Here is a 25,279-nt window from a genome sequence, read left to right on the forward strand (position 1 = left end):
CCGCATATTTTATCTAAAGAAATATTCGGTTCATAAAAATTTATGATTTTAGGTACATTTAGGATAACTAAGACCCTATTTGATAACTCAATTCAGCACTTAAATTTAATAAAATTCAGATTTTAATATGTTTAGTGGCGTTTCATAACCAAAAAATTTAACATCTGAATTTATTAAGTAACACTGAATTTTCTTGGTCTCAAAAATAAGGGATAAGCTATTCACTTATCACTTAATGTGATATACACTCAAATTTAATTAAATTTAGTACTTAATTATTCAATAACTTAATTGATTCGGACTTCATATATATTTTAGATTTCAATTTTCTCAAATGTACCCTTAAGAGAAATTCAAGAATGACTAATGGTCGACATCACATTGCCCTTTAGTCAATAGCTTTGAATTTGCACAGTTTGATCCCTGATATTTTGATTTTGAATCAATAATATATCATCCTAAATTTAAAATAGAGATATTAGGGATTTTAAGATGAAATGGGATGCAAATGGAAATGAAATTAGATCAAATGGGTAATAGGAATTCCAATTGAATTTATTTTTGTTCTTTTTTATTTCTTATTTTATTTATTCATGGCATTAATATCTCATATACTTGTCCTCTTTTACATAGTTAGTTTTATGTTTATTATATTTACTACTACATAAATTCTTGTATATATTGTGCACCTAAGCTTCAAATTCTTGTAATAGCCATTATGATTATAAAAATTAGTATGCAATTTCATGGATTTTTTGACTTACTTATTATTATCGATCCCATGAGAAGCATTAGTAATAAGAGGTTAATCTTTCTTACTTAACCTCTTTAATACCGATAGTTTTAGCTCGTTTGTGTATATTTTTACACCCAAAAGTCAGTAAATCTTATCATACGGTCTAAGTTCATACTTTTAGAGGGTAAATTCTGTAGTGTATTCAGCTAATCCAAGACAGGTGTGGAAAGGTAAAGAATATGGCAAAGAAGCCGACACGTTGCAAGCTGACATGTACGGACGATGAAGGGAATATTTCTACAAAAGCAAGTGGTGACCTATAACAGGCGCGGGCGATTTGGAAATGTTGCGTACTGGAGAAACTGAAAATGTATTGGGGTGTCACGGAATTAACATAAATATAATGGGTCTACGAATAAAACACCGAAGAGGATGCATAAATAGTACTAAACACGGTCATGCTTGGCTTTGAAGCAACATATGGTCATTATTGAATAACGAGTTGAGAGCCTTTAAGAAGTGAAACTTAAGAAAAAAAATGTTTGAAATATTAAGTTTTTTAATTATGTAATCTATTTTGATTATAGCTGTTCTAATATATAGTCATTTGGAGGACTTCTAGAGCTGAAGTACTGAATCCATTTTGGACTTTTAATAATTTGAGATATTTTTCTTTTGGTTTCTCACTTTTCTAACAACTTTTATCTAACCTACTAAATTTGAATTATTGAAATTGATTTTAATTGTTATATTAGTAAAATATTAACATTTGTGGAAACTGGGTTCATGGGAAGACAAATTGTTGTCTGTTTCACATTTAATTGAATACAAATATCTCTACTTTACATAAAGCGTCCAAGGTTGAGGAACAGTGGATTCCAATTGATTCTCCCGATTATGGGTATTACATCAACAAAATACTATCTATTTATGGGTATTTTACTATGAATCATTACATTTATATAAAATACATAAATATTTGTAACTAAAATTGAAAAACTGTTACACTAATATTTTTACGAAAGGGAAACTGGCAGATTTTGTATTTAACAAATTTTAAATATGTGAAAGTAAAAAAGATTGCGCCCATAACATACCAGCTCTTTACGAGCTTTTTGCATTACATCAACAAAATACTAGTTATTTATGGGCATTTTACTCTGAATCATTATATTTATGTAAAATACATAAATGTATGTAACTAAAATTGAAAAAGTGTTACACTTATATTTTACGAAAGGGACACTGGTAGAATTTGTATTTAACATAAATTAAATATGCTAAAGTAACATTACAGGTGATTTTATTAGTTACTTAATTTGTTGGCAAGAAACAAGGTTTCTTTTGCAAAATTTGTTCATTAGATTTTTCCAAATAATTAGGGTATAAAGGTAAATTTTCGCAATCTTTTGCTAGCAATAGACCCTAATTTCCTCCTAGATAGTGACGAAATCAAGATTTTTTCCTTGGGGGGAGGGGCCAAAATGATTGACAAACAAAATTATTTTAATATGTTATGTTCAAAATAATTTTCATCTATTTAAATATATGGCATCCTAAAATATTAAATATTAACTTTAATTATAAAGATATGTCTATTTAATAAATATGTAGCATAGTCATATCTTTTGTAACATTTGATTAAATATCTTATAGGAAAAAATGGACTTTTCATTCTCAAAGTTTGAGTGGTTGGCCAATTTCATCCTCAAAGTTTCACCCCAAACACATTGCATCCTCAAAGTTTAGTAATTTTGGCAAATTAAGAACAATTGACGGGAAATGAAGAATTGATCATTAGAACCAACGATTTTACCCATAAATGGTACTCTGTTCTTATAATGGAGGAAAACCATAAAGAACTAGTGTTTTATTGGAGAACGGATTTATTTTTATTTTATCCGATAAATAAATTTGTTTATAGAAAAATGGGTACTCAGTTCTTATAATGGAGGAAAGTCATAAAAAACTGGTGTTTTATTGAAAAACGGGTTTATTTTTATTTTATCCAATAAATAAATTTGTTTATGAAAAAATTGGTAGTCTGTTCTTATAATTGAGGAAAACCATAAAGATATGGTCTTTTATTGAAAAATGAATTTATTTTTATTTTTTCCAATAAATAAATTTATTTATGGAAAAATGGGTACTCTGTTCTTATAATGGAAGAAAGTCATAAAGAACTGGTGTTTTATTGAAAAATGGGTTTATTTTTATTTTATCCGATAAATAAATTTGTTTATGGAAAAATGGGTTTTTTGTTCTTATAATGGAGGAAAGCCATAAAGAGCTTGTCTTTTATTAAAAAATAGATTTATTTTTATTTTATCCTATAAATAAATTTATTTATGAAAAAATGGGTACTCTGTTCTTATAATGGAGGAAAGTCATAAAGAGGTGGTCTTTTATGGGAAAGTGATATTTTATAGAAAGTGGCCGCGATTTGGTTTATGAAATTATCCCAAATAAAGATTTAGAATAAATTTGTTTGTTTTGAAAGTTGTATAATGGTCGTTAAAACTCTAGACATTGGCAAAAAAATTTTGGGGTTGCAGAAAGGCAGAGGGAAGAAAGAGAAGAATGGAGCTTTTCGTCCGTTGCAATTGTTCCGTTAAAAATGGCTCCATTCGATTTTACCCATTTTTGTTAGGTAAAACCGTTGGTTCTAACGATCAATTCTTTATTTCCCGTCAATTGTCCCTAATTGGCCAAAATTACGGAACATTAAGGACACCTTTTTGCAACCCCAAAATTTTTTTGCCAATAATTCAAGGGAGGAAAAAGTGTATTACTATAGTTTAAGGGGTAAACTGCAATTAAGTATATAGTTAGTCATGATTTTATTGCATTTAACCCCAACAATTAACGTTAGACATAGTGTATTCTTGTGCAAAAACTTCAATTATTATGAGCACTAGTTATGACACACCGAATGGGTGTGGTAATAATAAAAAATTATGATAAAAAATTAGTTTAAATGTCAAGCAGACAAAGGTACTTGAAAATACTTTCACATTAGTGCTTAATAAATAGTTGGCAGTTTGTTTTACTGTAACCAATTTTGTTTCCAAAACTTTTAATAAATGAAAATTAAAGAATAGGAAACACTGGATAGATATGGCTTTGCAAAAACTTTGATATAATTATTGTGTATACGAATTCAAATTCATTTGCTTACTAATGAATTTGAATTTACGTCTAATTGAATTAATAATAAATAGGCAGTCGAAATCTATCCATTTAATAGCCACTAATTAATTGGTTTTATTCCGCTACTCATTTGAAACTAATAAAATCACATATCCATTTGAATTAACATGGTGAATAAGAGAGCAATGAAAAGTAGAGAAATGTCGAGGGGAAGTGCTGCATGAACAGAGAATGTAGAAGTGAAGGGAAATAATGTTGTGCTTTGCTAGCTAATAATAATAGTAATTACTATTATTATTATATTAAAGGTAAATCTGCCAACCGCACATATAATTTAGGTATTCAGGCAAAATCTTAGAAATAGCTTTATTCAGGCAAAATATGCTCTAACTGCACAAAAAAATGGCCCATTACACCAAAAATTATTTCTATTATTAAACAAATTCAACTCATATGCATGTATAAGGGATATTTATGGAATAAACAATTAAGAGATATTATTATACTCCCATTTTTTCACTTCACTCCCCCATGTAAAGTCATTTTTTTAATGTTAGTAAACTTCGTTGGAATTAAATTTGTAATATAAACCTTAGAGTTTTTTAAGTTTTGTATAGTTTTGCAAATGTTAGGGAAGGCCGTGTGAATATGTCAAAAACCTATAGGAGGTTTCTACAATTATGTCTAATTTTATAATTAACCAAAGCAAAAGGCAAGCAAATGCATGTACTATTTTACTTCAAGTAATAGCAAGTTTAATTCAAGTAATAGTAAATTTTTATACATAAATAGTAATTATTACTGATAACATGGCAAATTTGATTAATAATCAAGATTTACTGATTATGGGACACATGTACTATTTTACTTTAAAACTTATCTCAAACTAGTATTAGGAAGTTTATTTGAAATAACGATAAGATGTTTTATCAATGATTAAAGTTTAGTACCTTAGTTAGTAAGTACTCATAATATACTCATATAATACATGATTATAGGTATAATTTAAAATTTTTTTGTACTTATATATTTTTAAATACTATGAAAAATAGTATGAACTAAACCTACTCTCCAAAAAGTAAATTTCGGATATAGAGTAGTAATTTATTTTTTAAAAAATTAAGTTGCATATTTATTCCAATTTATGCATGAAGATACATCGATCGGTGCTTTCTGGATGCGTCCAAACTCCAGTGAATGTCTTTAAACTAAATTCTAACTAAAGTAGTATCCAAGATAAAAAATACTACTCATATAAAAAAAATCAATATAATTTCGCTAATAGAAATTAAATTTGAAGTTTTAAAATATGAGTAAATAGTAATTTAGTTTAAAAATATAATTAGTATGAAGAGTATAATTGGCATAAATAAGTGTATTTAGTAAGTCAATATTGTAAACCTCCCCTGAGGTTTCTCTTCATTTCGCCTGACACCCCTAAAGTTCTAAAAATGTCACTAACCTACCTTACTTTTATTGTTTGTATAGCAAGATTTTTAAATATCCTAACTACCCTTTTGCTCGCTAGATAGGAATATTCGTAAACCACTTTGTTTATTTGAAAAAAACTATCATTATTTACATGGTATTTCTTTTGTATTACTACTACACCATAATGCTATACAATCACGGATAAAACTATAAATTTGAAAAGTAAAAATGAAATTTGAAAACAAATAACTTGCATAGTCATACCTCATTTGATCACAATCACAAAACAACAAGAAAAACAAAATTCTATTTATTATAATTTAGAAATACATTATTGCATAGTTATCCATTATTCCAGGTTCAAGTGCACAGCAGTTTGCATTGATATTTGCAAGTCTAATTGTATATATGAATTTACCATATATATATATATAGACATACATATGTATATATATAATTATATATTTTGAAAATGTATGTATGTATAAACATTGTAAAAAAAAGTAAGAAATTTAGAGAATGAAATAAAGATTTAAAATTTAAATATGAGGGTAATATTTGAGAATTCTTCACTTTTGATATTGACATATTAAACTACTATCACGAAAATTGAAATTATACTCAGGGGAGTCCAATAATATTTCAGATAACGTCATCCGAGACTCTACAAAGTTATCCCATTCACAATATATTTATATCAAGACATACATATCCATATATCTATATATATATGTATAAATGTATATTTTTAAAATGTATGTATGTATACACGTTCTAAAAAAGTAGGAAATTTATATGTAAATGAAAAGAATTTAAAATTTAAATATGAGAGTATTATTAGATAATTTTTCACCATTGATATTGGCATATTAAACTACTGTCACGAGAAACGAAATTATACTCAGTGGAGTCCAATGATATTTCGAAAATATCACTCATCCGAACTTGTACAAAGTTATCCCATTCACAAAAATATATATATAGACATACATGGTAGGATATATACAAATATATATTTTTGAAACATTTATTTCAGCCGCCAACTCCATAACGAATATGTTTTTCGCAGTAATTTCTGTTCATTTTATATGCTACAGTGTTTAGCTTATCCATCAAGCTTGGCGCCTTTTTCAATGCCCTTAGTTTCGCTCGCGACCCTCTGCCTTTGGCAGTTGATTATTTTAAGCACTCCACCTTTTGTGACGCCCCCACTTCTCCCAAGGACGAATCCAAGGATATCCGTGGGACGCCTGCCCAACTCTCGCCAGGATTCGGTACAAATTCAATTCAAATTTAAAAATAACCAATCGATACTAGAAGTCGAAAATATAAAGGAAGGTCAATTTCTTACTAAACATTCAAGTCTTACATCAAAAGCTATCAAAAATACTTTACATTCCCAAAATATACAGATTCCAAAAGTTGTCTAAACAAATACATTCAAAATTCTAATCACATGAGCCATCAAGTAAGTTTCTCTAAAATTCCTCTCATTTCATCTCCTGTTAAGGAAAACAAATCTAACGGGGTGAGCGAATGCTCGTGAGGCCAAGAAAATCATGCAAGCAGGTAATTCAAGTAGCAATAAAGCTGGTACGAGAGATAAAGGTATAACATTCAAGCAATTCTCGAATATTCACAAAACACATTCAAGAAGGATACGGGAGCTCTTAGGAACTTATTTTCACTTACTTTGCTAAAGTTCAATCCAAGAGTCCATAGAACTTTACTTATTCCATTTATGATCCTGAGTCGAATGAGAGATACCTCCCACCCGAATCGGTGTGGTACATACTATCGCTCAGTGGTCGATTATACGTTTATGGTTCTGAGTCGAATGAGAGGTACCTCCCACCCGAATCGGTGTGGTACATACTATCGCTCAGTGGTCGATTATACGTTTATGGTTCTGAGTCGAATAAGAGGTACCTCCCACCCGAATCGGTGTGGTACATACTATCACTCAGTGGTCGATGAGACATCGTTCCAATCGACTTATGCTTTGCTTATAGTTCTGAGTCGAATGAGAGGTACCTCCCACCCAAATCGGTGTGGTACATATTATCGCCCAATAGTCGATGAGACATCGCTCCAATCGACTTAGAAAGGTTTATGGTTCTGAAATAACATGAGAGGTACCTCCCACCCGAATCGGTGTGGTACATGCTATTGCTCAGAAAATCGATCATTTGTTTAGGGTTTTGAGCCGACATGAGAGATACCTCCCACCCGAATCAGTGTGGTACATGCTATCGCTCAGAGACCCGATTATACGATTATAATTGTAAGAGTTGATGACATTCAGTCCAATCGACAGATACCGTTATAGGCCGATGAGCGCACTCCAATCGGCAATCATACAGTTCAATTATGAATCGAGGAGATTCACTCCAACGACATATACAACCATAGCATATAATGCAATTCAATTCAGGCAGTTCAATTACAATTCATTTTATTGAGAACGTATTCGATAAGGTACACACTCGACTCAGCAGTTATAACCCATCCATTTCATATTGAGCAATTCACATAATTTTTAAATATTCATACATTTGACACTCACCAAGTAAACAAAGAAGTAATGCCCTCTTGAGGGTTTAAGCATCCACTGTAAGATCCTCTTGAAGGTCCTATTGTGTGCCTGAGCAATTAATAACGAACTACTACTTAGAAATCCCATTTATCGAAGAAGATTGTACTAGAGTACAATCTAAGAAAATTTCACAAATGCGAGCCTTAATTACTCATAAATCGAGACTCAAAAGCGGGATTTTAAAAGTACAAGAGAAATCTGATTTGCATCTTTAAAGTCAAGTGCGAAACGGTCAAGTGATATGGAAGGAAAATGAAGAGTTCGAAATTCTCAATTTCCCTTAAGTTCGGACATTTCAGATTTATCAAGCGGTCTTTGAAAAATTGTATCTCACTCTCGGTAAGTGTAAAATTGAAAAACTTGGTACCGTTGGAAACTACTTTCAAAGTACTAAAAGTTCGTACAAGACACTTTTCCATGATTCCAAATGGATGACATTCGAAATGTGGCTCAAAGTGGCTATTTTGGACCATTAAGACAGTTTTGGGTTGATTTTCGGCAAAGTTTGAAAATTCGGCAAAATTCATACAATGCGAATTAGTCTCTAAAATTTGGAACTCATTTAGAGTTACAATCAAAGTTTAAAACACAATAGGTGGAACAAGAATCGGAGTTTTGAGTATCGAGAGACATCAGTCCAAAGTTGGTCACATTTCGCAAACTGTTCAGGCATTTTCCAGATTTAAAGACTATTTTTGAAATATCATTTGGCCATCGATTTGGCATTAGAAATACACCAAAATTGGTACACTAAATCCTCCATGTGTGAACAACATTTCTACCGAGTTTCATGCAAAAATTCCTACGGAAAGGCAGTCATTAAAACAACCAAAGTTCAAGAAATATTTCAAGGCTAATCTGTCTTCTCACTTTTCTTTCGCTTGCAAACGTTTTGTGCAATGAAATCAGTTCTAAATCACTCCATTTTCAAAACCAAGAGTCCATAAACATCCATTAAACAATTTAAAGGTAATGGACATCACAATTTTCGAAATATAACTCCCCAAATCAGATTTGACCATTCGGCCAAGAGAAAAGGAAAAATTTTCTAGATTTGAAAAGTAGACTTTGGGGCATCTGTTGGGCATCGAGAAGGATTTGGAATGGTACCAAATTTGGCAGTATTACACTATCATATGAGGGCTACTCTACTGTAAAATTTCATAGAAAAATACGTACGGGAAGTCAGTTAACAAAATCATTAAAATCCCACAAGTTTCCAAGGCAAATCTGCCTTGTATGTAAATTTCCTTTTCCTAAACGTTTGGCCAAAGAAATCTTCACAAATATGGTCCATTTGGGTAGACAATGCCTAAGAATATCCAAGATACATTTGGTAGGTGATTAACACCAAGGATTTCCAATAACAAGTCCCAAATCAAGATTTGCTATAAATCAGTCAAAAATAAGGGTTTTCTTTCACGAAGATAGTTCTGAAATTCGGCCATATCTCACTCAATTCAACTCGAAATTGAGCGTGGTCAGTGGCGTTGAAAACTACATTCATAAGGCTACGATTTTCTAGAAGGAATCATTTTAAAATTCTATCCACAACTAGCTCATGTTTGAGCATCAACTCGCTGCTTAAAACAGAGCTTCCAATAAAACAAGAAACAGAATAGGCAATTTACAAAGTTGGTACGGGTCACTCAAGTGGAATCAAGATGTTCATTTTATACCGTTGGAAAATTGGGAATGTCTAGTTTCCAGTGCCATAAACGGCACTTGATTCTGACATCGGAGCAAAAAGTTATGACCGAAACAAAAACACTGCCAGAGTACACTGGACACCCGTTTCCAGTTTTGATAAATTTTCGAAATCACAACATTTGGGCAACCAAATCGCTTAATTTTTTGTGGAAACCTTTCACACAACCCACACAACATATATACATTTTAAACAAGTCAATTGAACCTCAAAAAAATGCTCTAAGGGTCACAGCATTGACAGGGGCAGAAACGAAAAAATTTCCCTCTTCACTTCCTTTGAGTTTCCATCTACAATATCACTTATTTCTACTAAATTAAGCACTAATCCAACATTAATAACATCAAAACTCATCAAATCAGTCCATCAAGCCATAGTGGGAGTTCATAGAGCCCACACACCAAATTTTCAACATAAATAAAGCTACCCACATGAATATATTAGCTTATACGTGCAAGATATCTTCTATAAACCAAGAATTGAAAGTTTGATCGTTGATTACCTTTGTTGGTGACTCAAGCATAAATTTTCGGCCCTTGATAGCTAAAGAAAACCATGGAAAGCAAGCTCTTTTCCTAGCTGAGATTGTTCACCAAGTGTTTAGTAAGTTGTACGTAAAATTTGAGGTGATTTGGTGAAGATTTGAAGGTGAAATAAAGAAGAAATGTGGGCTGTTTTTCTTCCTCCTTTGGCCGCTGGAATGAGAGAGAGAAAGGAGAGTATTTGGGCTGCAATGAAGCTTCCTTGAGAAGCTTTAATGTGTGGCTCCAAATTGTGCAAAAGTCAACTCTCTCCCCCGTGTGCACGCGCGTTTTTCGTGCTCGATTCCTCTCGAGTTTATTTCACTAGTGCACTAAACCTCTAATGCACTTTTATTCATACTATTATTATTCACACTTAAGGGTCTAAAAATAAGGGTTTAAAGTCCCTCAATTAATCGCGCGCGCAGAAACGCGTAGTACCGATTTGTGCGCGATAAAGTGGAATCTCCAAGAATTTCTTATAACGATAATATAACTAACTAACACTTGAACACTTAAACATAAAAATACCTACTTTAAGACTAATGTACAAGTCCTCAATTTTCCAAGTTTATTGTATTCTCGAATCGATTATTGACTCCAAACGCGTATTCACTATTCTCACTTAACGAGCCTTTCAAAATTAAATTTTGAAACAAGTCATAGTTCCATGCAATTGGGTCTAAAAAGATTGAAATAAAATATTCGGAGTAAACGGGCAATTAAATATTTAAATAATCCAGTAATAGGAGTTTAAAATAAGTAAATTTGTGGGTCCTCACATGAGTCTAGTATTACTTCCTCAAATTTTCACATAAGTATTACTTCCTCAAATTTTCAATAAATTTGTATCAGCGCATCTTTCGGAAAACTAACGACGCCCGAGCGGCATGCACTTAATTAGAACTCATTCACCTTTGATTTCTCAATTAACTTTTTTTAATCTACTATTGATCATTCTTAATTTCCCCAAGATAATTACACTCTCGAATAGAATATCACCTCAAAACACATGTACTCATTATTTCTCACTTAAACGAACCTCTGAAAATTAAATTTGCTAACGGGACGTTTTAAAAACATAAGGAAGACATTGTTCCATATGAATAGATTTAAAATGGTTGAAATAAATTATTTGGAGAAAACGGGTAGATAAATAATTAATTAAGCCATTAAAATAAGTAAAAAAATTCGGGTCCTCACACATTTTCCATTTATGCTTTCAAATCCCCCCAACTTTTCACATGGCCCTTCCACTCAACTTTAACACCCAACGGCTGTTCAAGTTCCAAGTTATAAAATGCCTTTACACGTGCCCATTCAAGACACATTTCCTATCATCTGTGGCCACAATCGCTTGTCCCGTCTTTTTCCTTACCTTTCCACACCTGTTTTTTGGCCAATAAACATACCACAGCAACATCCACTTTTAGAGATACGAAATTGTGAAATATTCTAAAATTGATTAATCATATGATGTAATGTCATGAATTTAGTTTGACTACTCACATGCCACTTACATCAACTACCATAATACGATATGAATCATGAACTATTTTTATTTTTTTGAAAGTATTTCTATGCCTTTTATACTTGGAGGGTAAATGAAAGATCCTCCATTTAACCATAATTAAATAGAAATAATCCATCAATTCCTAATTTTTATCAATACCCTGATATGGAGTACTCTTGTCTTTGTCTCAGGGAGAGGGATGTTTTAATTTTACACTAATACTTAAAGCTGTAGCAATGTGTGTGCAACTAATAAAAAAATGGGCGAATTATTTTTTAGTTAGAAAGTAGACGTTTAAAAGCGTTAAACTGTTTTAGTATTTTAGTGAAGCTGTAGCATTTTTTTTTGTTAGGAATTAAGCAATAAATAGTTAATTCAACGGAATGTAGAGCGGTTGTGGAAAGGTGGGTATTTGAAATAATATAATTATTTTTAGAAACAGGAATAGGTTAGCTAATACATTAAATAAAGGGTAAAATACCAAAAAAACTCCCTGTGAATTGACAAATGTTCAACTTAACTCCCTTTGATTTGGAAACCTACACTATAACTCCCTATGGTTTCGACTAAATTGAAAATTGGACAGAAAACATTCAATGTTACGGCTGTATGTGAAATGTCAATATTGCCCCTGCTATATGTGAGATGTTTTCAATTTAATTTTCAATTTAGTCGAAACTGTAGGGAGTTATAGTATAGTTTTTCAAATTAGTAGGAGTTAAATTAAACATTCGACAAACCCTATGAAGCTCATTTATACAGGGGCAATATTGACATTTTACGTATAATCGCTAGATCAGATGTTTTCCATCCAATTTTCAATTCAGCTAAAATCACAAGGAGCTATACTGTAGGTTTCCAAATGAAAATGAGTTAAATTAAACATTCAGCAAATCATAAGGAGTTTTTTAGTATTTTACCCTTAAATAAATGACATTTACACCAAACCCCTCCCACCCGCTTTATGTGCAGTATATATAAGAGTTATGATACGTCAACATACTAGAAAAAAATAATTTTTATTTTTCACGTCCTCTATTGGTTGCAAAATATATACACGTCATGTCCCTCACTATCGATTGATTAATAAACCTTAACCTTCTTCTGTTCTGATGATAACAATTCTCCACTCATAGCTTCAAATTTTTCTTTTTTTTTTGTCAATAACGATACATTTGTATAACCTACGCTATCAAATTTGGCTTTTCACATGGAACAACTCTAGTCTTCGGGACAACAAATTCATTTCAAAGAGGTTGTTGTTGCATCATCATGCATGGAACGTCCTTAGTAAATGGAGGGCCACAAACATAGAAACAAAGACGTGTACATCCACATCTATATATATATATATATATATATATATGACACTACTACTGAATAGCGAATACTGATCCCAGTCCCATCCCACGTAGTAATTGGGTCATAATCCCACGGACCAATCTTTCTGGCATCTCTGCATCAATGACAATCTGTGTTTGCAGTGATAGGTTTGGTTTTTGGTAAAGTGTTGCTTTCAATGGTGCAAAAATTCTCGTATTCAAGTGTCACTAAACATGATATGATATCGCTTTTGCATCCAGGTGTCATCAAACTGGCTATTGTTTTTGGTCATCCGATTCCTTGGAAGCAATAAAAGTGTTTTGTTTTTGTCAAATGTCAATAGCTTGATGATGAGGATGGAATTGGAATCCTATTCTCTTTCTGTTTAGCAAAGCTAGCTGCCAAGCTTAGCTCTCAATCTTTGACTGTCCTCCTGTTCTTTCACTGGCTGGCTTTTTTTTAACTTAAACTTTTTCTGGTCAATCTTTCACATGCATGGTTTCAATCTTTTTTTTCTTTTTCTAAAAAAGATTAAGTAGTAGTATGATTAATGTATAATCATCACATTCACATGATGGTTATTTGGTCATGCCCTTCTTTTCTTTTCTATTCTTAAAAGTACCTACTACTTTTTTTGGTATAAAGAATGACTTTTTTTTTTTTTTTGTTTAAGCATTGCAATTTGGACTAATTTGTCAAGTATATTGGTCTATTGGGTACTTGTAAACTCAAATGAAAAGGATACTCTTAAAACTATAAATATACTTACTTGAATGAACTTGGAAATATATATATATATATATATATATAATTATCAAGGAAATATATAAATGGCATAGAATTGGACAGCACAACAGAGTGACAAACACAAATTTATATGTGGTATTGAATAGGCCAAAAAAATGGGGTGCCAATGTACTGCCACCGTACAGCAACAAAATGTGAGGGCCTGTATGACAGGATCGAGAATTAGTCTAAAGCCTAAATTTGATCCCTAGCATGAAAGCCTCTTGATTTAATCCTTTAAATTTAGCGCTGAAGAATGAACCTAAACTATATGATACTCGGATCGATCTCAACTCCGTAAGAGTTCGTTCAAATTTGATTCGTCAGCTAATCAAATTAAGTTTGAATAGCAATTTGTGTTTGATAAATTATTTAATTTGACTTAAGCTTGGCTCAATTAGTATATAAATAAAAGTTACATATAAAAAGTTTAAATTACTCGAATTCGCCTCAATAAAAACTCGTTTGAATTAGACTCGAGAAATAAATAAACTAAATTTGAACAAAATTTCAAACTCCTTAGAATAATCAAACAAAGTCGTACACTAAAATATTTAACTTGTTTAAACTCGTTTGTATCCCCATGTAAAATAACACATAACTTTGGACTGTAAAATTGAAAAAATATCAACTCTACTTGGAATACTCAGTATTTGAAATACAAGTTTTTATTTTCAGAATCTACAGTAACAAATTTCAAAAACACCCCAATAACTCTTCAAATGCACAAAAACACAAAAAAAAAAAATTAAAAACAATATTCTTACTCTTTCTCTTCCACCACCACCATCCCTCTCCTCCCTCCTCCTCTTTCCTTCCTTCCTCTCCCCCTCCTTTTCCTTCGCTCTCTTTCTCCCCCTCTTTTCTCCCTCTTCCTCTTCCTTCTTTCTCTTCATCTTATCCCTCTCCTTCCTCCCACAAAATCACGTTTCAGCTTTTTCTTTTTTGCTTTCTTCAATTTTTAAACCCTAATTTAGTTGCAGGATATGCAAGTATATCATCATCAACACTATTATAAAGATAATGAACCGTGAGTTTTAGATGGTTTCAATGTGATTGTTTCTTAGTTTGATCCCTTCTTTGGTAAAACAATTTTTGTTTTGTGCTTAGGTTGTTCCTTGTGTTGTCTAGGTTTTGCGGAGGTGATGGATTATCTATATTGCCATTGTTGAGGAGGTGAGGTGGGCTTCGATGTCATTTTGTCTACTTATGTTAGGTTTTTTTGGTTGTTTCAGTGATTTTTTAAATATTATTTATTTAAGAATATCTGGATAGGGGATTATTTGGAAAAAATTGGAATAACATTATAACACTTTTTTTTTTGGTAACGTTTTAGGGTCAAAATCATAAAAAAAAAGTTCTAAAATTTAAAGTGAAAAAATTAATTGCTTCACCACCGTACCTAGGATGAACCCGACAATTAATACAAGGTTTTACCTTCACAAACTTCTCTGTGGCAACAGCTAACACCTAAGTCATTGCCCCTTTTCCATCCAAATAAACATGTCAATGGGTCAGGTCTTATTTAAATCTAATATTCTTGGGTAAGGTTTGGAATTAATTTATTAAATCCAAACCCTATAAGAAAGTCAAGGATCCGGATAGAGTTTGATTTTCTATGATCCATACTTAACGTCAAATCCTACCTAGACCCATGTATATATAATTAATAGTATATACATATATGTATATATACATATATGTATATATATTAGTAATTTATAAAATAATCTAATAGTCGATGACCATTGGATCAAACACAGTAAGGCTTCATGATTATTTTCTTTTTTCAAACTAATTCTAGTTGTCATTATACCTGGTACAGATTTTTTAGGAAAATGACAGAAAAGCAAAGGCAAATAAATGAAAGATTAGACATGGATATAGTTAAACTTTCAAAATAATTAGTAGTAGTCAATAATAATTCTTTTTTTAGTTCATAATATTGCATTCAATTTCTTAAATATTACTTTTATTATTTGGAGATAAAAATTAGATGGTATTCATATTATTTTGTAACTCTATATATTTTTACTTTAATATGTTTAGAAAAGTACAATGAATACTCATTCAATACTAAGATCCATGAGGGTCTGGCTCTAAACTTATAAGGGTTTGGGTCTAACTAAATTTAACTATGACTCATTTCATATTTTTTACGTGACATTCATCGCATTTCATACATATTTTTCATTTTTAGGACATTTTCTCATGTTGCATGATATTTCCTATATATTACCTCCCTTATCCTTATATGTGTGAAACATGACATTTAGACTTGCATTTCATTTAGGAAATTAGAGGTAGGCTAGTCCATTCGCCTGACTAGATTAAGAAAGTCACCTTTCAAAAATGGAAAATGGACGAGTGTGACTTCTTAGCCTTAACACGCTCTCATCCTCCTCTATAAAAGAGAAAATTGAGTAACGAATCTTAGTCCTTCGCACCGGTTATATTGCATTCCTCTCCTTTAGGTCACGTATATTTATATATTATAATTCTTATTTTCTTCGAGTCTAATTTTTGCATATTCGCGATCTCTTCGAAAAATCATTTTTGGGCGTCACAATTAATGTGATTTGCATCAATTAAACTTTGAAAAGATATTTCGATCATTTCGATATCCATTAGGTCTAGATTTGCATCCATATAGAAACATCCAAATGCGATAAGTTTTATAGGTTAGATTAAGAAAATTTTTTGACTAAATCTCACAAAGGGTGCCTTCGATTGTATCAAATCTTTGCCTTCGCTTTCTTCAACCGTGACTCGCGAACTCTTTTTTTTTTGTTTTCAAAAACTTGGAGTCGTCTAAAAAGGGTTTTTATCTATTTTTTTATTAAAAATATATTTTTTGATGACTTGGTACACATAAATTCAATACCAAATGGCGACTCCTATTTTTTTCCTAAAAACTCTTTTTAGACTATTATTTTGGGTCAAAACCGTCGCACTTTTTAAGTTTCCTCTTTTCCTTTTATTTTGCAAAAAACTCATTTTTTTCAATTTCACTCAAAATTAATCAAAAAATTCATTTTTTCACTTATCTTTTAATAAAAAATACATTTTTCAAACGCATAAATTATAAAGTTATTTTAAAAAAAAAAATGGACCGCCACAAGAATTATCCGGCAACTTCAAGAAATTGGTCATTGAAGCAAAACGCAGACAGCAAGGGATGGACCACATTGCACTCACAGTACCTATCCTGTGGGACATCTGGAAAGGAAAGAAACTTGCGAGAATCATCATTAAGGCCAGCAATGAACGGCTATTTCCGCTACGGTTTGAAGATGTGGATAAGCCAGTCAGCATCAGAAGTACTATGAATAGAGCAACAAATCATGTCAAAAAGGCGACAAACATCCAATAGGGGGAAAGCTAACGTTTCGACCAAAAAAAAAAATCCAATAGGGGGAGGAACAAGGCGCAGAGTACTAAAGAATTGCAGTCACAAGACAAAAAGAGACGTGCACTGTAGTCTATGGTATAGCTGCCAAGGACGAAAGAGGAGAAAAGATGACAGGCTGCAACATCCAACAGGAAACAATTAAACAAATCAAAGATTGATTTATACATTGACCTAAAACTTTTCTATTATTTTGTTTTGATCTGAAAATATATTGAGCAATTGTAAATGCTCCCATAATAGGCCTAATATTTTAGTTTAGGTTGCATCAATTTGTATTTAAAGCTTAAAAAAGTTTTAAAATATTAAATTTGAGTTAATTTTTTTTTTTTTTAAGGATAGTCTTGTTATTTTTTTTTAACGAGTTAAAAAGATCATAAACTGCAACTAGGGGCAAAGTTGAGGAAGATTCAGTGCATTTAACCCTATATAAAATGTAGAGTTATTTGTCCAGCTATTTTGGAACTATGAATCCTAAAAAGGCAAATGGTTAAAGAATGTCACATACCATACCGGTACTTAGAAATGCACTTCTTGAAGTGTGCAAACGAATCGAGCCGCTCGATTCGAGCTCAAGTTGGTCGAGTTAAAGTCGAGCTCGAACTTGAATTCAAAATATTAAGCTCGTTAGCTCGCGAGTCGGCTAGCTGAGTAAAACTCTCCAATTTTAAGGGTCTAAAGTTGCAATTTCCTCAGAACAAAAGCATCCCATAATCATCATAGAGTCATATACTAATGTGCATAAACCAATACCTAATCAGCAAGTCAACCAATAAGTAATCAATCGCAGGCAGTTCTACCAAGCGCATTTCTTCTTCATCATCTAGTCCAACTAAAGAATCCGGAAATTTTCATCACCTGAGTACAGCCCACCATGCTAGAAGAACCCAAGAAGATCATCATAGATACTGATCCTGGGATTGGTAATAAATTTTCACCGTCACAGATAGGACTAGGAGTCCTTGTTTCTTCTGCCACTAGTATGCTGGACTTTGAATCTTGTTTTTCTTGAATTGAATTAATTTGATTGTCAGATGATGCCATGGCAATATTTTTGGCGCTGCAATCACCGGAAGTGGAGGTCATTGGACTCACCACCATCTACGGCAACGTTTATACCACTCTTGCCACCAGAAATGCTTTGCATTTGGTAATTACAGTACCCCATCTCATCCCTTCTCTGTTTTCATGTCAAACATAATATTTTTTTTCTTAGCTCTCATAAGCTCTAAGTATGCTTAATTGTCGCTGGAGTATGGAAGCTTTATCACTTGATTTCTAATTTACATCAACCTCGTTCAAGAATCTCATTTTTGACATTTAATAGGTTGTTTCACCTTGCTTTTGGATCATATGATTCGTTTTTCCTGATAAAAGAATATCTTTTTCCCGTTTGTGTTTTCACTTTTTTTTTTTCCCTTTTTCTTCATGTATTCTTTTGTGGGGTGAGGGAAGAAGGGCTGGGGGGAGGCGGTGGCAGGCAGAGTTCATTGTGACTTTCATTTCTGGCAAAATTCACGTTTTAGTTCATGTCATGATTCAGTTAGAGATTGCGGGAAGGACGGATATTCCAGTTGCTGAAGGATCCCATGTCACAATCACTGTATGTATTGCTACATCTCTCCCAGCTTAACTGAGGCTTGACACGCAAGCTGTCAGAGCTTAATTGAGGCGTGCTTATCTTCTGTAAACTTCTGCATGCTCAACTGAATTAACATTCAATTAGATTCCTGTCAAGGGATTATCAAAGAAGAGCATAATTTTCCTCCTTGCTAGGTACAAAAGCCAATGAACCGTAAATCAAATTGCAATTTTGGTTCATGTTTCAGATAATTTGCTGCAAAATGTCTTCTTTTTTTTTTGTGTGTTGTTGTCTCCTTTTTGGCTTTCATTGCTCCTGCTTCCTGGGGAAACCTCTGGAGATTGGTCATTCCTGTCAACCCAACAATCAAGTTTTTTCAAAGCTTATGGGAATGGCACGTTTCCCACAATCAGTTCAATGATTAAGGTCTCCCATCGACTCAGATAGGTGTGAGTTTTCGATACAACTTTTCAACTCCATAAGCGGGTCCTCCAAATAAACTTGAATAACTCTTCAAACCTGGGTATCTGAACTCTTTTTTTCCTCTCCTTTTTGAGTAGGGTTTTGTGGGAAGTTAATGCAAGTAAAATTTTTGTCTGTATGCTGTCTAAACTATAACAGACAATGGAAGTAAGTCTAGATTCTCTGGCTTATGTTCTCTCCTTTCCATCAACTGTAGAAAATTTTCATGCAAAAGATCATTTATCTGCCACGTCTGATTACAGTTTTGAGCCTCAGAAGAACTTTAATCAATGTTAGGCATTCATGATACCACAAGCATAAGTATCAAATTGAGTTTTATTGTTGCATATTCAACAAATTCATTTTCTTTCATTTGAAGAAAGGGACAAAACTCCGAATAGCTGATTTTGTACATGGTAACGATGGGCTTGGAAATCAAAACTTTCCTCCACCAAAAGGAAAGCCAATTGAACTGTCTGCTGCTGATTTTCTCATCCAACAAGCGAGTTGTTATCCTGGCAAGGTCACCGTGGTTGCGTTGGGGCCTCTTACGAATATTGCTTTGGTCTGTTTGCTCAATGTATCAGATGAATTGCTCAACATTTCAATGGAAAGTTTTTAAGTAGAATGATTTTTGATACAGGCTATCCAATCAGATCCCCATTTTGTAAAAAACATACAACAGATTGTTGTTCTTGGCGGTGCTTTTGCAGTAAATGGGAATGTCAATCCAGCAGCTGAAGCAAATGTGAGTTGCTACAGTTTATATGTTCTGTTTTGTATATGCAACCCACACCTTGATTTTGGTTGAAATGTTTCTCACATTTTCTTGGGGAACTAGATTTTTGGAGATCCAGATGCAGCGGATATTGTTTTTACCAGTGGAGCTGATGTCCTGGCTGTTGGAATCAATGTCACGCATCAAGTTATTTTCACTGGTATTCTTTTCTGTTTTCTGTCTTGCGGAATTAATTTTGGGGACTTTGTTAGGCAGGTTGTGCTGGACTGGATATCCAGGTTATTCCCTCTGCTCTTTTGGGACAAGTCAGAGTCGTAGATCAGTTTGAGTTGCATCATAGGACATATGTTCTTTTCATTTGGAAACATGGCATAAGGCATACAACTATTACAGCTGAAGAAAATTTGTTGATTATCTTGTAACAAGACATTACTTTCTACAGTTGCATCACTGGGACTTTGCTTTTTTTTTTTCCCTTTGTAGATGCTGATCGAGATAAGTTGGCAGAGTCCAATGGAAAGTATGCTCAATACTTGTGCAAGATCTTGGATGTGTACTATTCATATCATCATGATGCTTACAGCATCAAAGGTTTGGTTGGAAATAAAGAGATGATACTCTCCTGTTCTTTCAGGCATTACACTCAATATTTGGATATGATGCAGGTGTTTACCTTCATGACCCAGCTGCCCTTCTAGCTGCTGTCACTCCTTCACTAATCACCTACACAGAAGGTGTGGTCCGTGTACAGACTACTGGCATTACACGGGGTCTAACTCTATTTTATAACAAACAGAAAAGGTAAAAAATATACTTCAAAATATCATTTCCTTGAGATACTGAGTACTCTGATTAATTTGATATTTTCCTTTGGCAATCTTATTTATTTATGTAACCTTATGACAACAACAGAGGTACACATACGAAATTAGGTTATAAACCATTGCTACATATCTACTTTGTTGCCTTTTGGAAGATATGTGAGTTTCTGGGAATATTGCTAGATCCACCCAAGTAATTAACATGAAGGAGAAAAGTTTTCCAGAAACATGTCTAAGATAACTGTGAACTGTTTACTGAAAGTGGAATCAGGAATAATGACAAGACATTTGAACAGAAACAAAACTTGCCTTTGGATCGATTCAGGAGTCAGAAATGTGCTTGGCCCATCTTAACAGTAGGATCTGGGGCAGGAACGGTCATCAGGTAGACTATCCCCTGAGCAGTTCACGGCCAAGGTTTGGCCAAAAAAATTGTACGGTCCAGATCTCATCTTGTATCTCGTTTTTAACAACATGTGTGGGATCCACAAAATTTTGCTTTAAAATTACACATTGTTGAAAGTAAGTTACACAATGTACAAACAGAATTACGCCGTGTGCAAAATGCGCATAACCTTCAGGAACGGTTGCAGGTGGAAGAAAATTCCATTACCAGCAATACTTTGAAAGGTTAATTCAACCGCAAGATGTTAGAAGTAAGGAATATCCTCCTCAATTCTGAAATTGGATGTAATTTGGAGAAATAAACATTATCTAGTTAATTACACAAAAAATAACTAAAATATTTTGTGGACAACTAATTGGAAGAATAATTATTGGAAATATATGCAACTGTCATGGGAGCAATAGTGTTTGAAGCATTTAGGGGTAGAAGTGTCAATTTTTCAAGAAAGGGAAGCTGAAGATTTATCCTTTTCAACTCCGGAAATTAAGGATATTATTCTGTTTAACCTTTTACCCTTGCTGCATTAAAAGTCACCTTAATGATCTGTGCATACTCATAAACATCGAAATGCATTCATCCGACTATATGCTTTAGGCATCGGCTCATTGCATGAACATTTTCTCAAACACTGGAATTGAGACAGCATGCTCTGTATTCGATATTCACTATGGTTCCATACTTTAGCATAAATGCGGATGTGGTGAAACTTGAATAGGGTCTAAGCATCCCATGTTTTTTGCCTCAATTTGTCTGAGAAAATCTCCTGAAGGCTAAGTATTTTATGATGGAGAGGAGCTGCATCATGAGTTGTTTGTGTGCGTTTGATGCCTGTTGGTTGAGTTTTCAAAATGGGTGGCTGATGTAGCACATATCATTTAAAGATTAGCTCAATATGGTTTTGAGTGATCTGTTTGCACATGGAACTTACAACAGGAAGCTTTGCAAGTAACTAAAGCAATCGTTGCAAGCTAACTTGTTGCAGTGATCAATCATGGGAATGTGTTTCAATTTGTCTCACAAATTTTCATTTCTTTTATTTTATGAGCAAGTCATTATAGCTTTAGATTGAACATGCACTAGAAGTAGCAACTTTCTAAAGATTGAACATTAGCTCAGATTATCAAAGGAACCATTTCTAGTATTAGATTAAAGAGGTACATCCAAAATAACCATCTGCAATGATCTTCATTGCTCTTCCATACTTTCATTCTAAACTACTACTAGGAAAATACCATTTATACTAGATTTATGGCATGCATCCAAAATACCATCTGGAGCGATCATGATTGCTCTTCCATAATAGTTTCATTATTAAAATTAGTACCACTGTCTCCTTAGGAGCAACTGTGTGATTGCTCATCCTATAATGGACAATGTCTTATCTAGCTTCTTTTGAATATCTCATTGATAGCATTAGCTCTACCACTTTGTGATGAAACAGGTTTGGTGAAGTTACAGAATGGTCAGATAAACCCTCAGTCAAGGTGGCAGTCACTGTTGATGCTCCTGCAGTTGTCAACCTGGTCATGGAACGGCTGACTAATTCTTGATCCATCTACACTGATTTTAATTGTTCCTGTTCTCTTTCCCTACCAAATGGGAAGAAGAAGTGTCTTCCTGCTGGTAATTGATGCTCTTAGTGCTTCTTCAAGATAAACCATGTGATTGGATCAAAAGGAAGCGGCCTTGTAGGGCACGCCAGAGATGATTGTTAACGTATTAGTTGTAAATCATCGGAATTTCCCCAGTTCTTATGTCTCCGATCAATACAGAGGAGAAGCAGATTTTTCTTTCATTTAAACCAATGTCACTTCTTCTTGAAAACTTTGACCTATTTTATGAATCTGATCATATTTAGTTGTTCGCATTATTATTGTTGGAAAATGCTGTAGTGAGTATCGTTATGGTAACTAAACAGTTTTTACCTGATATAATAGGTTATTATACTTTTAGCGATCATTTGATTTCCTGTTGGACCTAACCACCTAAATAAGATAATGCCTAAAAATAAGGAAGTAAGTTTTTTATCTAAAATAGTAAGTTAACCGTTATAATTAGTAACTTTTGTGTCTCAAAAAATAAATTGGAATAAATATGAAATTTACTTTTTAAAGAGATAAATTACTATTTTATATCCCAAACATACTTTTGAGAAAGTAAGTTTAGTTCAAGTAATAGTAAGTTTTTATACATAAATAGTAATTCTTACTTATAACATAGTAAATTTGGTTAATGACCAAAACTTACTAATTTATAGCACAAATGTACTATTTTGCTAACAAACGCACAAGAAGTTTATTTGAAATAACAATAAAATATTTTATTAATGATTAAAACTTAGTACGTTAGTTAGTAAGTACTCGTAATATACTTGTATAATACATGATTATATGTATAATTTAAAATTTTTTTGTATTTATATATTTTAAAATACTATGAAAAATATTTTGACCTTTCACATAACCTTATAAAATAATAAAATTTTGTCGTATTATAATTTTGAATAATTTTTGAAAAGTTTAAAAGTTTGGATAATAATAACAACACATCTTCCTAGTTATATATGGAATATCACTTATCTATGTAATTTCTATAATTTAAAATCTATTAATATAATAAGATGATAAAGTTTTAATATATTTATTGTCTGGGACACAAGAAATAATAAGAATTAAACTTGTATTAATATAGACCTAACAAAATGAGAGAAATAGTGTAACAATTAATACAAAAATAAAAATAACAAAATTAGGATAACAAAATTAGTATAATCTGAAAATTTTTTTCTCTGGAGATTGTTTATGAATATAAGATCCAACCACTAAACAAAAATCACAAGCTTATATAATCTAATGTATAATTTAAATTAAATTTAGTTCATGTACAAAATGATCCTAAAATAATTAGCATACTACAATACCATATTATTTTAACAACAAAAATTTTTTTTGCCAAAAGTCTCCAATATCCATGATATATGTATAAGAGATATTTTACCATATTTTTATCTCTTTTTTTTTCCATATTTGTATCTCATGTCTAATCATTGATGTTAATTTGAGGAAGAATATTTTTTATAATAAAATCATTTTGAATTTAATTAACAAGTTGACATTTTTTAAAAAAAATAAAAGTGAAATATTTTGGGAATTTATTTTTATTTTCCCAAAATTAAAAGATTGCTATTTTTTTTTTACTTATTGTTGCCATTAACATTTCATTTTCTAGACTAATTTTTATCAATGTAAAATTAGTTTAGTTAACAATAATTGAAGTTCTATTGGTCCGAGGATTGGCATGCTATTATTGTTATTTTACATGTAAATATATAACCTAAGTAATGAAATAAATAATAGCTACTTAAAAAAAGGAAATAGGTGCTTAATTGATTGCATTCAAACTACGAATTCTGTTAGTGCATAATTGCTAAATTATATTTTTATTTATAAGAAATCAATATGCATCATATATTGACCAGTACTAAATTACTGATTACTTAACAAATCGTATCTAAACACATGATGTGATATATATTGCATTTGGTCACCTTTATACTCATACCATTTTCCTTTCTTTCTATTTATATTTTAAAGGTGCAAAATTCTCTTGATTATATTAGTGAAAATGCATAAAATCTTTTACAAAATTATTTCAATTTATTCACAAAATATTAGTACTTTTAGGAGAAGCAATGCATTATAAGAATGGTTTTACTAATTTTCTAGTAAACATAACTACTACATTAAAAAGTTAAAAAAAAACTTGATTTTATTATGCTTTAATTAGGAGTGCTTTTGAAGAGAAGAATTAGGGAATCAATTTCTTTGATTCAAGAATTTTTAGAAATTGTAATTATCAAAAGAAAAAAGAATTTTTAGAGATTATAACTCTCTTATTATTTGATTTAATAAATTTGATATTTGTGCAAGTTTTCGTATCTTTTATTTTCGGCAACAAAATTTGTGCTTACAATTAGATACAAATATGGTAAAATATCCCTCATATGTATCTCATAGTGCGCTAATTATATTTGGACCGTTTTATACATGAACTGAATTTAATTTATATTATACAATAGATTATATGTGCAAGTGAT

General features: G+C 32.1%; 1 protein-coding gene across 1 annotated transcript; it reads left to right on the forward strand.

The window, feature by feature from the left end:
• Window positions 1-17,880: 17,880 nt before the first annotated feature.
• Window positions 17,881-23,056, forward strand: LOC113765181 (probable uridine nucleosidase 2). Its single transcript, XM_027309268.1, has 9 exons — window positions 17,881-18,096; window positions 18,208-18,323; window positions 18,717-18,776; window positions 19,597-19,782; window positions 19,861-19,965; window positions 20,059-20,155; window positions 20,440-20,547; window positions 20,622-20,757; window positions 22,625-23,056. The coding sequence occupies exons 1-9, from the start codon at window positions 18,048-18,050 to the stop codon at window positions 22,731-22,733; spliced, it is 966 nt and encodes a 321-aa protein (XP_027165069.1). The 5' UTR covers window positions 17,881-18,047; the 3' UTR covers window positions 22,734-23,056.
• Window positions 23,057-25,279: the final 2,223 nt, after the last annotated feature.

Source organism: Coffea eugenioides, chromosome 3 (assembly GCF_003713205.1).
Source record: "Coffea eugenioides isolate CCC68of chromosome 3, Ceug_1.0, whole genome shotgun sequence".
NCBI classification, from domain to species: domain Eukaryota; kingdom Viridiplantae; phylum Streptophyta; class Magnoliopsida; order Gentianales; family Rubiaceae; genus Coffea; species Coffea eugenioides.

Excerpts from the sequence above, each read along its gene's own strand:
- LOC113765181 (XM_027309268.1), top strand. The coding sequence starts at position 18,048 with ATGCTAGAAGAACCCAAGAAGATCATCATAGATACTGATCCTGGGATT. Across the intron at positions 18,777-19,596 it reads GATCCCATGTCACAATCACT|AAAGGGACAAAACTCCGAAT; the intron begins GTATGTATTGCT and ends TTTCATTTGAAG. Across the intron at positions 20,156-20,439 it reads GCATCAAGTTATTTTCACTG|ATGCTGATCGAGATAAGTTG; the intron begins GTATTCTTTTCT and ends TTCCCTTTGTAG.